The sequence below is a fragment of the Rhopilema esculentum genome, chromosome 14, assembly GCF_057945365.1.
Source record: "Rhopilema esculentum isolate cy_ngs chromosome 14, ASM5794536v1, whole genome shotgun sequence".
Lineage (NCBI taxonomy): Eukaryota > Metazoa > Cnidaria > Scyphozoa > Rhizostomeae > Rhizostomatidae > Rhopilema > Rhopilema esculentum.
Genome location: NC_142828.1, coordinates 8172359 through 8188716, shown reverse-complemented (window position 1 = coordinate 8188716; position 16358 = coordinate 8172359). Strand labels below are relative to the sequence as shown.

General features: G+C 35.7%; 2 protein-coding genes across 3 annotated transcripts in view; both read right to left on the bottom strand.

Moving 5' to 3' along the window:
- Positions 1–387: 387 nt before the first annotated feature.
- LOC135695813 (histamine H2 receptor) lies at positions 388–5409 on the bottom strand. Of its 2 annotated transcripts, XM_065214995.2 has the most exons (3): positions 2917–5409; positions 1925–2261; positions 647–1411 (listed from the first exon to the last, which is right to left on the bottom strand). In XM_065214995.2, exons 2-3 carry the CDS (start codon positions 2237–2239, stop codon positions 647–649), a joined length of 1080 nt encoding a protein of 359 aa, XP_065071067.2. In that variant the 5' UTR covers positions 2240–2261; positions 2917–5409. The 2 variants fall into 2 exon arrangements, with proteins under 2 accessions (XP_065071068.2, XP_065071067.2); XM_065214996.2 differs by having other exon boundaries at positions 388–1411; positions 1925–5409.
- Positions 5410–5543: 134 nt separating this feature from the next.
- The window catches only part of LOC135695804 (phosphatidylinositide 4-phosphatase SAC2), a 34745-nt gene continuing 23930 nt past the window's right edge, over positions 5544–16358 (bottom strand). The window contains exons 19-24 of the mRNA XM_065214983.2: positions 13346–13541; positions 13146–13217; positions 12530–12603; positions 11322–11447; positions 10629–10716; positions 5544–7964 (exon numbers count right to left, since the gene is read on the bottom strand). Of these exons, the coding sequence (XP_065071055.2) occupies positions 7202–7964; positions 10629–10716; positions 11322–11447; positions 12530–12603; positions 13146–13217; positions 13346–13541 (1319 nt within the window). The 3' untranslated portion in view covers positions 5544–7201. The remainder of the gene's footprint in view (positions 7965–10628; positions 10717–11321; positions 11448–12529; positions 12604–13145; positions 13218–13345; positions 13542–16358) is intronic.

Sequence of the window (16358 nt, the reverse complement as noted above, 5' to 3'; positions counted from 1 at the left end):
AGAAAATGATACTCTATTGGCGGGCACGACTTTTATCCACGACTTGTTTAGTTTGTTTCTGTTTTCTTGAAGTTTCCGAGGATTCTTGTGAATGCCTTGAAGAAGTTTCCTACGTGTCTCACTTCTTAGTTGGGTCAAAATTGCACAGTTCCATTTTGTGATAAATTTTGAAAAACCTTGTTATTTTGGCATTTAAAAGATTCCTCTTCAAAATAAGAGGGTGTTCATTTTGATATTCGATGGGTGCGGAACGGAAAGTTTGTCGCAAAATTTGCACCTGGCAATAGTTTTTATTGGGTCAGATCGAAATGATCCAAGCTATACATGATCGGACACCTCACGAAAAAGCATTTAAAATGATGCACATTAAATGACAAATTGCAGATGTCGGAAATTTTTTATATGATTACAATGCTGATTTCTCTCGTTGCTGTTATTCTGTTCGTTGCTTTTAAGTTTTCAAAAGCAAATTAACATATAGGTTAATGGAAAAAACAGAAATTCAAGCATTGGAGTATTATCTCATTTCTTTATAATTTACAACAAAGTTAAAAATAACAGTGTACTTCATCCTGGAGTATCTTGAAAACTCGATTTTAAAGCCATTGACCAAAATGTCGTTGAGCTGCTCCCTCAAACAAAGTGTCTAGACGCAGGTTTCTGGGATTTCCGTCAGGCTGTCCTGGCCTTGTTGGGAAATGGTTTGCTCTGTTGGCAAAGAAGCGAGAGAAATGACGACTGCCTTCGACCCGGAGCCAGGCGTTAGATATGGGTCATAAGCGATGCTTGATTTGTGTGCTCGAATCTGGTACGCTCTTCTCGACAGTAATGCACAAAAAGCCGAACGGAACTCCCTGTTCATCATAGCGTAAATTATTGGGTTGAAGACTGAGTTAGAATAGTGTAGCCATTTTGAAATTGTGATCAGACCACCAGGTATTTTGCAAGTTTGACAAAGGCCATATGAAAGATTAACTAGAAAAAATGGTGACCAGGATATTACGAATACTAAAACGATAACAAGAACAACAATAGCTTTCAGCTCGTGTCTCTGGTCATCCATGGATACAATACTTTGCCTCCTTACTTTCTTTGCTTGAGAATGAGCTGCTTTGAATATTCTGAAGTGACAAATCCCCATAATAAAAAGCGGTAGGCCAAAACCCATGGTGAAAATGAAGATTTCATAGTTAGGCCTTTCCCACTCAAAGAAAACAGCTTTGATTAAAGCCATGGTCGTTGCATACATCCAGCTACAAACAACCATGCACTTGACACGCCAAGACGTAAAGAGAGAATAATACTGTAGGCCCATTGTGATACGCACGTATCGATCGATGCTGACTAGGGTCAAGTTTAACACAGATGCTACACCAGTCAGGATATCAATGTACACCCAGAATCGATAAACCTGAATTGAAAAAAGAATAGCAGGTACAAAATGATTAAATAAAACTATTAAATAAATATATATTATGTACTACGAGGTCTCAATTAATAGCAAGCAAGATCAGTAGGTTTCTAAGATTATACTGCATAAAATGCAGAAAATATATGTTAAGCATTGAGCAGAAATATTCTGTGCTATGTCTGATAAGACACCCATTAAATAACAGACCAATACATATTTACAATTAAAAGCTAGAAAACATCTTAATTTTCCCGCCTTTCGACATATTCCCTTTAACGGCTTACGACGACGGCCTTGCGTATATTTTAACAAGAAATTAAATTTTTGCGAAATCTATTGTAATGAGTCTTAAAATTGTTCTTGGCAAACCATCCTTCCTCTCCTCACTTTCCAACCTATGTCTGTGCGCCTGTTCTAGTTTTTGTTTCTCAATTTTTAGCATCAGAAAGAAAAGTTGGCAGCATTTTTCACTAAAAATAAAGATTCTTTTAGAAAAAACCAAAATATACAAACCTCCATTCCATGTGCATCTGCAAAGAGGTCATAATGAATATACGTTATCCAGATAGGAATCGACAGAAGTCCGACTAGGATGTCTGCAGTTGCCAGGGAAACTATGAAATAGTTTGTAACTGTACGTATTGGTCTGTATTTGCAAAATATTCCAATGACAAGGCTATTTCCAAATAATACGGCCAAAACCAGGAGGATGAGGGAAAAGGTTATTAGGCCTTTTTCATAGTCGTCAAAGCCTTGTTTATTCAGCAACCTCGCAGTCTCGTTATCAAACTCCAGAGTTGAATTCATTTGAACCATTTTGCTTTTCATGTCCTAGTATGTTCTATAGCAACTGCAAAATGAGCGACAACCGCTATTAGTCATGTTGATAAGAATATTTTACTCGTCAACTCAGGTACTAAGTTCTCAAAGGATTCGGGTATCAGTGAAAAGATATTAGATTTGTGCAATATTCAAGTTTTCAAGCCAGCATTTTCATCTGGGATAAATCATACAATAGACTACTTCGACCGAAAAAGACAAACGCTGATAAATTCAACTGTTCACTTGGAGATATCAAAAGTTTTCCGACAAAAGAAATGGGGTGCGAGTCTGCTAAGCTATCCATGATTGTGGCTTTTGAAAATCTAAATCCAAAGTTCTTGTAGAGGATGAAATCTATTTATAATGATATTTTACTATGACGCAGAGCATTCCATAGTGAACATGGCAGATGGCGTCTAGTCAGGACTGCCTTTCAACCTTCAATCTCAAGACTTGGTGAAAATAAAGTTAATTTTTCAAAAAATATTGTCAAAGCTACCTAGCAAACCTGTCATTGACGATTCAAAATGACACTGTTGTCTAAGTTTAACTTTGTATTTTATGTTTAGGAGAGACAGTAAAAAAATTCTCTTAATAAATGGCAAAAACAGTGAAAATCTTCAAGGACTTGCCTTCTCTGCCTCAAACAGTTATTTTAAACAGAAATGATCAAAAGCACTTACACTGTAACAAATGTTCTATACGCCTTCTTTTCGTAATAACCACGGAAAGATTTCTCATTGATGTCAAGAATCTTCAGACACGACACTACTTATGAAGATGAAAATGGAAGCATTTTATAACGTTACTCGTGTTTTATGGCAGGTAAAATCTTGTTATAATGTCGTTTCAATAACGCCCTGGCATGGTGCATTCTTTGATGTAAAATAAACATCAAGCTGTTTCTTTCCATTTTTTGCCGAGGCATTCTCATTTGATTTGATTCCCTTTTGAACCGTTACTCCACTTAGCAGATACCTCATCGGAATCCTGCTGGCTGCTCACAATGACATTTTGGTGCTGTGTGCATTGGGCGGGATGTCTTTAGTTGCATAAGGACAATCATTGTCATGTTGATTGGCTTAAAAAGAATTTAGGGTTATATTTTAAGAAAAGCCAATTAAAAATCAATAGGATATTTAATGCCAAGAGGGTATGCTTATATAAAGAGGTCGTTGTTAATGCGTGTTTGAAAACTTCACCGTGCCTTCATGTTATGATATAGGATATGTGGTTGTCCCGTGTACATGAATGCCGAATTAAAAAAGGTGCATGATGAAACGTCAAATAGATTGATTACAAGAATATCTAACATTTAATATAAGAAGTGAAAAGGGAATCATCATTATAATCATTATCATTGGTGCTATATCATTATCAAGGAAGAAGAATCTTTCAGACTTTGAAGAATTAGTTTGCGGGCCTAATATTTCATAAATTTGCTTAAGTTGCAGTTTAAGTATCCTCTATTCTCGTTTGATACGCATTAGGTACCAGGTTGTTTCTGAAAAAACAAGAGCTTACTGCCCGAAAGGGTTCATTTTCAAAAATCCGTGCCCTTGAAGCAATTTCTCCCATAATTCTTTGGGGACATAAGTTCTACACTGTATCTCCTCGAATAACTTTTGGATACTTCAAAGAGAGTTTTAACAACTATAACAACGGCTATTATTCATAACACAAATATTCTATATAGCTTTTACCCTCATTTTTCAACTAAATTAATGGAATTTTCATATTTTATAATACCTTGGTAACCTTTTTAACAGGTATTGGTAAAATCAATTACACATTGCTTAACTTTTTGGTCATTCAAAGCACAATAGAAGCAAGCTGTTGCTTTTAGCCTTTGAAGTTTGAGTTAAACCCTTTGGTTATCACATTTCTCGTTTAATCTAACAAGGATCAAAACTGATGCGATTCAATAGTAAACAGGTTGCCTTGGCAGAAGTTTACGAGAAAATTCAAGGGACTTAATAAGAGAGTGGCCTTAATGAATTTCACATATACGTCAGAAATCTAAAAAAGTAAGGGCAAATTGGTATCAGCCCTAAATAACAAAATAAAGACATGTAACCAGAAAATAATAAAACAAGGTATTTAGCAGCTGTGTATAGCAATATTCATCCCAGTCGTTTATTCTTTCCATTCAATATCACACCAATTGCTTTCAAATTCAAAATTGCCTCCAATATAAATATAGATTGCTGTAAAACTATTGAAACTAAATGGTTTTAACTTTCAATAGAACAGGGAATAGTTAGGATTTAGGATTCCCTTGACAAGTGCAGATGAAAAAGGAATGCCAGTTTGAAGTAAAGAGTTATAAAAGTTATTTTCAACTGAGGCACTTGAAATTTTGTAAGTCATCTAAAACGATGAAATTGATGGAGGCATAGATCGAGATTAATTGGTATGCAAACCTTTTTATAAAACTATAGTTCTAGTGCCATACTAAAATCACAGTTTCTCGTCTAGTCTAGACATTGCTGAAACTAGACACTCTAAGAGAGACCATAAATATACTAAAATGCGTGCGGTACAATATGATGAATTTAAATAACGATCAATGTAAGTAAATTGTATAAGGAAAATTTTTTTCTAAAATAATTAACGACGTTTCGAGCATAGCCCGTTCTCAACCTCTTAGAGGGACGTTGACAAAGAAAATGCTGAATAAACTGCTAAAGTTGTTAAGGCCTTAATCTACATGTTTGCAGAAAAATTTGCATATCGGCAAATGTAGAAAGGTTTTTCATACTTTCAACTTCCGGCTACTAGCAAAAAAGTAGTATTGTGAATATTATTACAATTAAAAAAAGAGAGATACGAGACTTTTATCAGTTGTTCCCTGCAGCGTTTTGTGAAAAACAACGATTACATTCTCAAATCTCATCGTTTGCGGGCAGCTACTATCTTCATAAACAGGAGCTATGAAGTCAAGTCTCGTTTCAGTCAAGTTTCTTTGAGGTGATCAAGAGATGCGAGAAATGTTCATCCCTTGGATAATAAGACTCCAAGATTCAGAAAATCTTTTGGTTCTTGGTTCAGACCTTCATTGTATTGTATTTTTCCATCCTCTGAACTGGAAAATTTTAAGCAGCAGTAAACAACAATTTTTCAAACCGAAGCTTGAAACTATGGCTGCTTGACATGATGATTAACAAGTTCCTTTTACCACGTTCCCACTCCTCGTTCTGTCCAAACCCCAACCCTCCATCTACAACCTCATCTTCTACCTGTATAACCCTGAATCCTCCCTTTGCTTACAAACCCGAAATCTTCCTGAATGTCTTAAGAGAAGAGCATATTGATTAATATGTCTTTGAAACAAATGAACTAAATCTTGTCTTCGAGTTAAAAAAAATTACAAAACATATATACTGAAAGCTACAGTAAAAACAATTTAAATTAAAGATCGATTTAGTTTGCAACACGAAACATTTCGTTTCAACGAAATAAATATTATGCTGAATTGGGTTCGGTCAAAGAGTGTGTTTTACAAGTTTTGCAAGTCACAAAAGTACCGCGTCGTCATTGGGTGATTTATTCAATGAGAAGGGAAAAGAGAACCAGAAAATCGCTTCATATTAATTATACTAAAGTAAAAAAATTTAGGCGGATGATAAGTGATTTCACAAGGTTTTTCCTCCAACATGGACTGGAACACAGCTGTTGCGAAAAAATAGCTACTGGGGAGTTAAATTGTGGCCTACATTCTCAATTTCTCGTGAAAAGCCACTATAAGTCCCATAAAACAAAACTGCTTCGTAGTAAAAATTAAACATTTCCATGAGCAAGTTCCTTCTCTAATTTCCCTCAGGAACAATTCTTGATCCTCAAAGAATCTTTGGAAATCAAGCTGATTGAAGTAAGGCATTGATAACATAATGGTAGAAGTGAATTCGCAAGGAATTGCTACCCAACATGAATACACCAATTCGACTTACGAACTCGTTTTGGAAAATTGTCCAAACTTAATTATACGACTCTTTTAAGCTCAGATTTGGTTTTATCGTCATAATTTTAGGCGGGATACCATTTTTCATATTCTTTGAGCTTGTGTTTTAGATTTAACCGAGAAATGAAGTTTGAAAACTTGTAAGGGATTTGACCGCAAAAATCGTTCCGGGGGAAACTTTACCCCCCTAGTCGCCAATCACGGTCAAATCCCTTATAAAGTTTTTATCTTTATGTCGTCATAAAATCAATATCGTGAGCAATATCATAATAAAAACTTACAAGTAGACTAAAATTTTGTACAAAAGAATTTGAAGAATTTTTCAAAATGAGGCCGTAGGTCGAATTGGTGTACAGAAGGTTTTTTAACTTTGAATGGACAGACTCATTAGCAACTAGTGGAAGGGAACTGCTTAGCAACGTTAATACGGTGAAAAGATCAGAGAAGATGAGGCATGGTTTAATCAGAGACTGGGAACCTACAAAGGGAAAGACATCTTTATCTCAGTATTAATTGTCACCAGTCTAAAAGATTATGCAAAGTGCACGGGAAGTCGCAGCTTCTATACAGAAGTGAATAAGATCGTGCGTTGTTAACTGATGCGTTTTCGGCTGACGGTGGCAAAAGTATGTTGATGTTACATATAAGATCTGAAGTCATCAGCAAACTCTGAGTATTTCCGTGTCTACATTCATTGCTTTTCCTCTTCAAATCATAACTGCGACTTAGGCTGATTTGCTTGAAATCGAAAAAAATAAGCGAGCTGTTCGACTAAACACACAATAACCAGATGTGGTTTCTCAACTGTGATTTCAGATGCGGAAATTAGAAGGGGGTGCTCTTAGTTGTTTCAATGTATTAATTAAATGAAATTCTTTCTTTGTTTACAATATATTAATGCGGCTATAAGTTATGGGGCCACTTCACAGCCTGAAGACCCAGTTCGCCGAGCTCAAATGACGGTTCGACAAAAATGAAATTTTTAAAAATATCTATCCTATAGTTTCTTATAACTCTATTATCAATGTTTTGCACTTTTTTCTACGTTCTATTTCTTCTTTGGTTAGCGGCGTAGTTGTCTTTTTCTTTACTTTTGGAGACATGGCAAACCGGTTGCGGATGTCATTAAGGAACCCGGTCCTTGTTGAAGAAGAGCGCTCCTCTAGATCGGAGTCTTGCGACGATACTCGTTCGCTAAATTTCACTTTTATTTTCTCTTGCAATTCTCTGAGAGGTGCCTTTATGCTACTGTTGCTAAATGCTCGAAATTTATTGCTGCTCGATCTGCCTTGGCCACTCTGGCACTCCTCAGAACCCGGGCTCCATGATGGTTTGCGTTCTTCGCCAGAAGAAAATGTCCGACCGGACAATGCATCTACTGACTTCTTTACTTTATCACCACTGAAAATATTTTTTGTACGACTAAGAAGGGAATCTAGCCGTGAGCTTTTTTCACCTTGTTGGTTTTTTTCGTTCAAAGCACTGTCACTATGAGACTTTGGGAGTGGCACCAACCTTCGCCGTTCCACAATTTCTCCCTCCGGTCCCATCTCAATCCATGTCTCATACTCGGGCAGCGACGAAGCCTCGCTACTGTCAAATGACTGCAGCATCGCATCTGCACTCGCAACATAGAATTTCGAACGAACTTCTCCACTTTTCTCGCTGCCTTTCTCGGCGTCAATATCAGGAAGTGAAATGTCATTGAAACTGCTTAGACGTCTCTTTGATGAAAGCTGAATGACTTTGCAGGGTCCTTTGCTTCTACGTCTGAAAATTAGACAAAAATTTCTACACAGAAATCTGTAAAGTAAACACGTAACTGCATTTAATTTCATCCAATGAAAACGGCGCTTGCAAAACAAGAGATAAAGTGCGCGCTTTAAGATTCTTGTTGGGTTTTAGCAAAGAACATAACATGAACATGACAAAGTGATGCATGCATATGGTGCTTAAATCAGACTTAACAATATCATTCTTTTACTCTATAACAATAAATATGTAAAAGGTATCAAGAAAACTCAGAGCTAATCATTAAAAGTGACAGAAGAAATTCATTACAACAGCGTCAAGAAGATATTAAGTTTATCGCAAAGAAGAACATAGGAAAATCATCAAAACAAAGATTATTGTTAACTCAGACGACAAAAGCATGAAAAAAGTGTCGAAAAGATTTTAACTGTATCACAAAAAAGAACACAGGTAGATAATTAAAACAAAGATTTTTGTTTACTAAGACAACAAAGCATGTGTAAAGTGTCAAAAAGATTTTAAGTTCATCACAAAGAAGAACACGAGAAGATCTTCAAAACAAAGATTCTGGTTTACTTTGACGACAAAGCAGGTTTCAAGTGTCAATGTCAAAAGATTGCAACCTAACCATAAAGAGGAACTCGGAAGATCACTGAAACAACGAAACAAGAACACATGCCAGTCATTAACGCTTTGAACGAGTTGGACAAAAAACTATAAGATCAGAAGCCATCCATCAACCAAAAAGCAATATTGCTTTGAATTTCGTTTATTTTAGAAATAGCTGTTTTTCTCCGGCCATTGTTAATAATACTTTTACTTTGAAGAACATCATAATTTTTATTTACATCAATTTATTTGTGCAGGCATTTGTTATAATAGCCTTTGATTATTTTTACTTCAAGATATTGAAAACAAACTTGACGCTACCTACGACAAAAACATATCCCAAAGATCTGCTTTGGATTTACATTTTTTGTCCAAAACATGCCGATACTGAGTCGGAATATGGCTATTTATTTATTTGAGCGTTCGGGATCTCTCTGAAGATTTCGTCTACCTTTACTAGCGGATGAGGACAGAGCTATGTAACGGCAACAAGACATGTGGAAACTCAGCTCCTTTAATCATCTAGTTTTTGCTTTCGTTAGATTTAGACATAATGACGAAGGCTGATCCTACTATATGACCACAAGGGCTGCAATCAGTGCAGCTCAGTTAGACGATCTATAACTCTTTAGGAATATACATTGAAGTATTGCTCTATTGAAGTACCTTATCACAACAATCCTGCCTTTTTCAAGCGTAAACAAAAATTTCCTTGATAAAGTTTCAAAGAATATCTGTCGATTTTCACGCTACCAACACGAGCTGCATTTTTAACATTTCTCCTTTTACCATTACCATATTTACATCTGAACTTTAATCATAAAGATTTAGCGGAAAAAACGTTCCGAATGACTTTCAAAATGTAGAGTAATTTAAACTAATATTTTGGGAGATAATGCTTTGTTGAAGATAAAAATCAGAGAAAAACTTTTCCGCTTGACGTCATTTTTCCGCTTGACGTAATAATTGGACAACATTGTTCAGTATTCCTGGAAATGTATTGCCAGTGACCTGCATATATATCATAGTTGAAACACAGGAAGTTGGAGAGGTTTTGCTCGCTAAAGACTTTATTAGATGATCTAGAAACTATCACATAGAGTTAAATAACTGCAAAAAGAATATCGATAAATATTTTTGCCAATTTTATATATTATTAAATCTTTTTAATACTAAAAAGTACAAACGTAAAAAGAAAATAATATGAATATATTAAAACATTAATTTTATCATCTATATTAATGCTTCAATTTTGTAGTAGTCCTTAACTAGCTGTTAATGAGCTACTATTTCGCAGCGTATTGTAGAAATAAGAATAATAATAATAAAAAGAACAATAAAATCCGATATAGATCCGAGGAAGAAGGATTTATGCACGTTGCTCGCCAGAAATCATATGAGGAGTATATATTAAACAAACTACAAATACTTCTATCTCCTCTACTTCCTAGCTAATCAATATTGAAATCAAATTTGCTGCAAGCTCGCGATTGCAAGCTAATAATACAAATGGTCTTATTTTAATGAACTTTCTTGCAAAGCGTTTTTACAACAGCCAAAAGAATATGACATAACATGCCATAATACTGATTCATGATTATTCTGGCTACACAAAACATTAACAATCGCTGGCTTTATTCCAGAATCGCTGTTGTACTCCAGGCAACTTTAAAATTTCATATTCGAGAACTGGGATAGAATTAGACCTTTCTCAATAAACCTCTTTTCATATGAAAGTTCTCCAGGTGACAGCAAAAATTTTTTCCAAAGGATAGTTCAAATTGTTTTTTAGCCCGTGATTGCAAGAAAAAACGTCTATTTAACAGTTAATACGGTTCGCTTTATACTGTGGCTGTTAATTATCATTTCGACGTACTTTATTACCAGGCAAGAAGGCTTTCTAGCATGCTTTTCACATCAAATGCAAACTTTTCTATGATAGAAGCCTTCATGTTTGTTTGATTTGGTCTGTTGGTGATTGAGATTTTAGAATAAAAAGGAGCAAAAAACAAAGAATAGGAAAGATATAGTGTCAAGAAGAGGAAATAATAAGAGGATAAAATGCGCACTCACTTGTCTAGGTTGCATTCGTTAATTCGAAGTTTAAATCCGTAGGGTTCACACGCTGACGAGAATATTTCACCAATGGATAGAAGAATTCCTTGAAAAAGAAACTTTGGATCGTAAAAACGCCTAGCGTAAAGTTGAGTCATGTTATAAGTGATTTCTCTGTCAAATTACAAAACTTTTAGTCAGAGGTATTTGTGTTATTAGCCAAAGGCAAAAGATTTAGAAATTTGATTCAAGTTTTATGCTCACTTCGTAAATCAGTTCTTAGATCCGAAATTTAGGATAAGGCGTTTGAGGAATCATGCAAGCTGATATGATCCTCATAAAGCATCCCTCGTTACTGACATCGAGAATAGTAAACGATTTACAGACATAATAAAGTTTATTTGACAAACATCGGGGAAATAAAGCAAGTAAAAGAATTTCGGAACCGACAGCTGTAGTTTCATTAAGATCAGCAAGGATATTTGCCGCTCAGTGTCTCTGAGCGCCTTGGTTACTAAACAAAAGGGTGGCTACTTCCTAAGGAGCAGCTCTTTTTCATATAATCAAAGTCTTTGATATGAAAGAGCGCTTAACTTTCAAACATTGAGCCTGGATCAACAGCAACAGTAGGACAATATATCAACAACAACAACAACAACTACTACTACAACAACTGGAACAACAACAAAAACAGAATTTAAAATGGCCTACCTTTTGCTTCATCTAGAGTTCGGTGCTGCACAGTCCGCAAAGTATAGAAGTAGCCGGTTGTCCGATGATAACGATGGTACAACCGCATGAACACGTACATACCGCGAAAGTAGTGCGTTTCGGTTCCTAAATAACATCATCAGCATGGCAATAAAACCGTAATATGAAGGCGAAACATTTATGAGAGAAACTCGTAAAATGTCAACTTACAGGCCGACCAACGCTGCTGGAAACAGACAAAGCCCAAAAACAAGACATTTTTCATTTTTAATATCTAAAATATACTGAAACATGAATTACAAGTTCGGCTAAGATTGCTTGGTCAAGAAGCAAAAAACCCCGTTATTTAAAAGCCAATTTTCACACAAATAGCTGAACTTTTCGAGACAGAAAACAAGGCAACAATAATTCTGAGGAAGCAAAAAGGAATCGTTCTAAAAGGGAACTCCCTATCTAAAACGATTTTCAGCATTGATAAACGAAGTGGTGAAATCGAAAATCATTTCATTGCTAACATAAAATGGCAAACTATAAAAAAATTATCAGTTCATTGAGATATTACATCATATCAACTTTAAGATTCTATAGTTTGAATATTTTTGGCAGTACAGAAAATTATGGATAACTAACTGCCCAATCTCACTGCATGTGTACATCGGGCTTCTGCGCAGCAGCATCTTAACCGTAACTTTTTAGGTGTGCAGATTTGTGGCTTTTGTGACTTTTTACATGGAGATTTCCGATGAAAATGAAAGATTCAATGCTGATTAATATGGCATGGCATTTTCAAGGCTTTTATTTCAGAACAAAAGTTTTTTACATGCATCTTTACTGGAATTTATTGCTTCAATATATATAAAAGCAAGCGATTTTGAATGATTACTTGATTGATTTGTGATTACTTGTAATGACAGACAGTGGGAGCTGTAAAGAAGGCACATATATAAAAACCAAGCTATATTGTTGGATATTTGTAAAATTTTACCTTTAACCACAGGCTGTGACAGAAGAAAGAAGGTGGTACATACAAAAACCAAGCAATTTTGTAGAGTTTTTGGTTAAATTGTTAAAGTGAATACCACCATGAACAAATGCATGGACATTGGCATGTGACATCATAGATAGTCTTGCAACTGTCAGACAATGAACTTGGAAGGTACTTTAATTGAATTGTTGACACTTAAATGAAAAAAGGAGATTCATCTTACCAATTTCTATTTTCTCGAAGTCTGTAAGGGAAATACGCTCGTACGAAACTAGTGCTTCGAGTCGGTCGTCATATCTAGAAGCAGAGCAAATCGACACAATATAATCAGCATGGTGATGATAGAAATTGGCACTCCTATCAATAGGCAGATAGTGAAAAAGATATATGAAGAAGGACAGTATGGCTGCTGGGTTACAAGCACTTAGATAGAAATTGGCTTTATAATGCTCAGGTTAGAATTATCAAGTGACCGAGGGCGTGTTTTAAAACACCTACTGAAGAATCCATTAATTTGGAAATTCGTCGTTTTTATTCCTCGGATTCGAGAAACTTTATTATGGCTTTCTCACCATTTTTATATACTGTATACTGTATTTTATATACATTATCAATCATGTAAAAGAAATTTTCACGAGATATCCTTACTGTAAAAAGAGGAGACTCGTGTGTGTGCTAATGACTTTCTGATTGCAAAAGATACCCAATAAAAGATGTTCAATGGAACGTCGATACATGGGTATCACCTGAGTTGAAAGTTGCTCCAAATAAATTGCTTCAGTTTGAACTGTACTGTTAGATTAAACTGCATTGTAAAAATCGGTTATCTATCAGCTCACCTTCCAACGTAATAGGCCCTTTGGGTCAACAACAGAACCACATCCTCGTCCTGAGGGTCATCAGTTTCTGAACTGAAAATAAGAAAAATTGGATGTAAGCAGGTTGACTTGAGTACAATTCTTATTTTTTTCAAAACACAGGGAAAATTTGATCGTAAATGGACGACAAGAGGCCGCAAAGATGATCAGTACTAACTTACAATGTAAATGGATCAACAAGTGCCCATCCCCCAAGGCACTCTTCGTTTGGGGGAACTACCGTTTTCTGGCTGTGTAGAACAAGTTGGGCGAGGAATTCTTCTCGATCACTTGTCCAGTTATCTTCTTCACCAGGAGCCTTACTGATAGCAGCGATGGCAGCAAAGTCTTCAGAAACAGGATTCCCGAGCATGGTGTCTGCAAAACAAGCCACAACAAATTATTATCATACATTATTACAACAGACAAGTTGCTATGTTAATGTCGCGCAATGAAAATTCAAGCTTTTGTCGTTCATGAAAAACAGATAGCGATCCAAGAGCAATCGGCTTATTCAACATGCGCGTTATTTCGTTCAAACAGACATCTTAGCCAGTTCTATATGAACCATGAAAGAGCCACATTTCAGTTACAGTTTGTCAGTTTAAGCCAGATGTGGTTCTACAAGTTACATGCTCCAAAACGTTTACAGAATAAAACCCCAGAAATATAAAACAGTAGTCTTATGACGCACCAGAAGCTTCTCTTCACCATACGCATGGTTAGCCTTCTGTACTTGATAGGGAGACGAACCAGCATTTGTTCGAAGATCTATTGGCTTTTGCATCATATGCACATGGGCAGTTAAAATCGATTATATTGTTTTTATATCGCATAATATCTTTTGAGATAGGAGCATTCGTGGAACTTATGGGAAAAGTCAGTCTCAAATCAAAAGACGAAGAAAACTTCAAGAAAAGACGATCATGAGAAGAGTAAGCGTGCGGCACAAACCGTAACTGAGGCTAGAGAAGAGTGATGAAACTATAATGAAACTGGTTTATACTATATAACTATGACATATAATAGGTTTGGTTAAATGCTTTGAAGCGCCACGAGACGGACTTGTCTCGTTGGTTCGAGCAAATTGATAGAGCAATACACCTAAACAATTGGATTCTAAACTCATCTCCACAGCAAGTACGAAACTTGATAAAAAGATCTTCTACGGTTTATTTTACCTTCACCTTTTTGCACCTCAATTTCTTTGTGATCTTTTTGTAGATTACAGGGGCTTCATGCACAATAACAAAGAAATCCCAAAACGATTTGCAAACCTGCAATACCCTATTTAGGCCAGGTATTTACCAAAAATTCAGTGCATACCGTGGGGCTGGACCACAAATTTGGTTTTGATACAAATCGGCTCTATCGATCAATCCTTTTAAATTAAGTTAAAATACTGTCGAAATATTTTGCATCGCATTAGACAACAATAATATATTTGTATATATTTTCATTGTCCTGAGTTATTTGTATTCTAGTTTTACAAGAAGACTTCTGCAGGGTCAATTTGATGCTGTAAAAAATAAAAACATTCTTTTCCGTGTATAATATTATTTTTCTTCCTTTTTATCAACTCGTTGGCATTTCATTAATATTTGTGTATTTATTGTTAGCTGTTGGCCTGAAAAATTTTCATTTAAACAAATTATAAAAAACAACTTTAATTGGTTTCATAATAATGAATAATAACGATAAACTTGTAGGGCGGATTCCAAAATGAAAATGAAATGAAACTGAAATGTTCTCAATGAAGATCGGGTTTGCTACAATATTGAAAAAAAGGTTTTTTGGAAATGGCAGATTATAAATGTTACATGGCATCTGAGCTTTCTTCTTTGGTTGTGACGATGATAGCACTTCGACTTACTCTTACTGTTAAACAGATGGAATACCGTAAAGTCCCGCAGATAAGAAACCATTTTCAATAAACCTTTAGGCTCAATTTTTTTTATGGAAGGTTCCTGTTTATAAGAAAAATTCAAGGCTAAAGGAGAATAAAGAAATTTCTTGTTTGTGGGTCCAAAATAATTTTTTTCTTAATATTTAAAATTCTTAACATATTCTTGACATTTATTTCTATATGACAGAATAAAGTTACTTTTGGTGGCAGAATACTATAAAGCTTTTAGTATATAACAGCTCACATTTACAAATAAATCATACAGAACAGTACCTATTTTTAACAAAAAATGGTAGGCCTACCTGACCTTGGGAAATTAAGAAACTTTTGAGAAACATTTAGCCTAAAAACAAAAAAATCCAGGAAATAAGAATCTTTCTGTAGACGGGACTTTGCCTCTTTGAATGGAATTTAAGCTTTTAGGTCTCGCCGATATTCATAGACATTCATACATACACAATCGTTAAGCTCTGTACTATACACCATAATACTGTACATTGACGAATAAGCCCCTATCCAAAAATATCAAAAATAAATGAGCCCCCAGGGCTAATTCGAGGATTTAAGGAAATTAATGTTTTATACAATTTACGAGCAGTATATTTTGCGGGTGCCTTTGTCTTTAGCCCTCTGTCTGATCTTAATTCAACTCGAAGCTTTGGCTAATTTTAAAACTGTCGTTGAAGATACTCTATAAAATATCTGAAAAAACAGAGAGTGATTCTTGTCCAAACCCCAGCATCTCTTTTTCTTGAAGATGACATTGATATAGTGTCTGATGCATCATATCAAACAGTTTACATACAAGTGATGCAGTTGGATGATTCTTTGATATCTATACCACTGTCAAAAATTGCTGCTAGCTCTTAACAAGCATACTACATATCATAATTATAATTTGATTTGTAAGTTCACTTTCAAAAAAATCGCTAACCACCATGTTAGGCTGTTTTGCGTCGATTGTGATGTTCCTGCTCACAGCCTCTATACTATGAACGTGGTCGCTAGAGTCCGGCATACGGCCTAACTCGCTAGAGTCCGGCATACGGCCTAACTCGCTAGAGTCCGGCAAACGGCCTAACTCGCTAGAGTCCGGCATACGGCCTAACTCGCTAGAGTCCGGCAAACGGCCTAACTCGCTAGAGTCCGGCATACGGCGTAACTGGCCCTAACTCGGTGTTCATTTCCTTTGGCAAGTTATATGAACTAAAGTTGGAACAAGTGATGGCCTTCTGTCTTAACTTGCCATGCGCAGTCAATGCTTCTCAAATTCTTCGACTCTAGCTAGA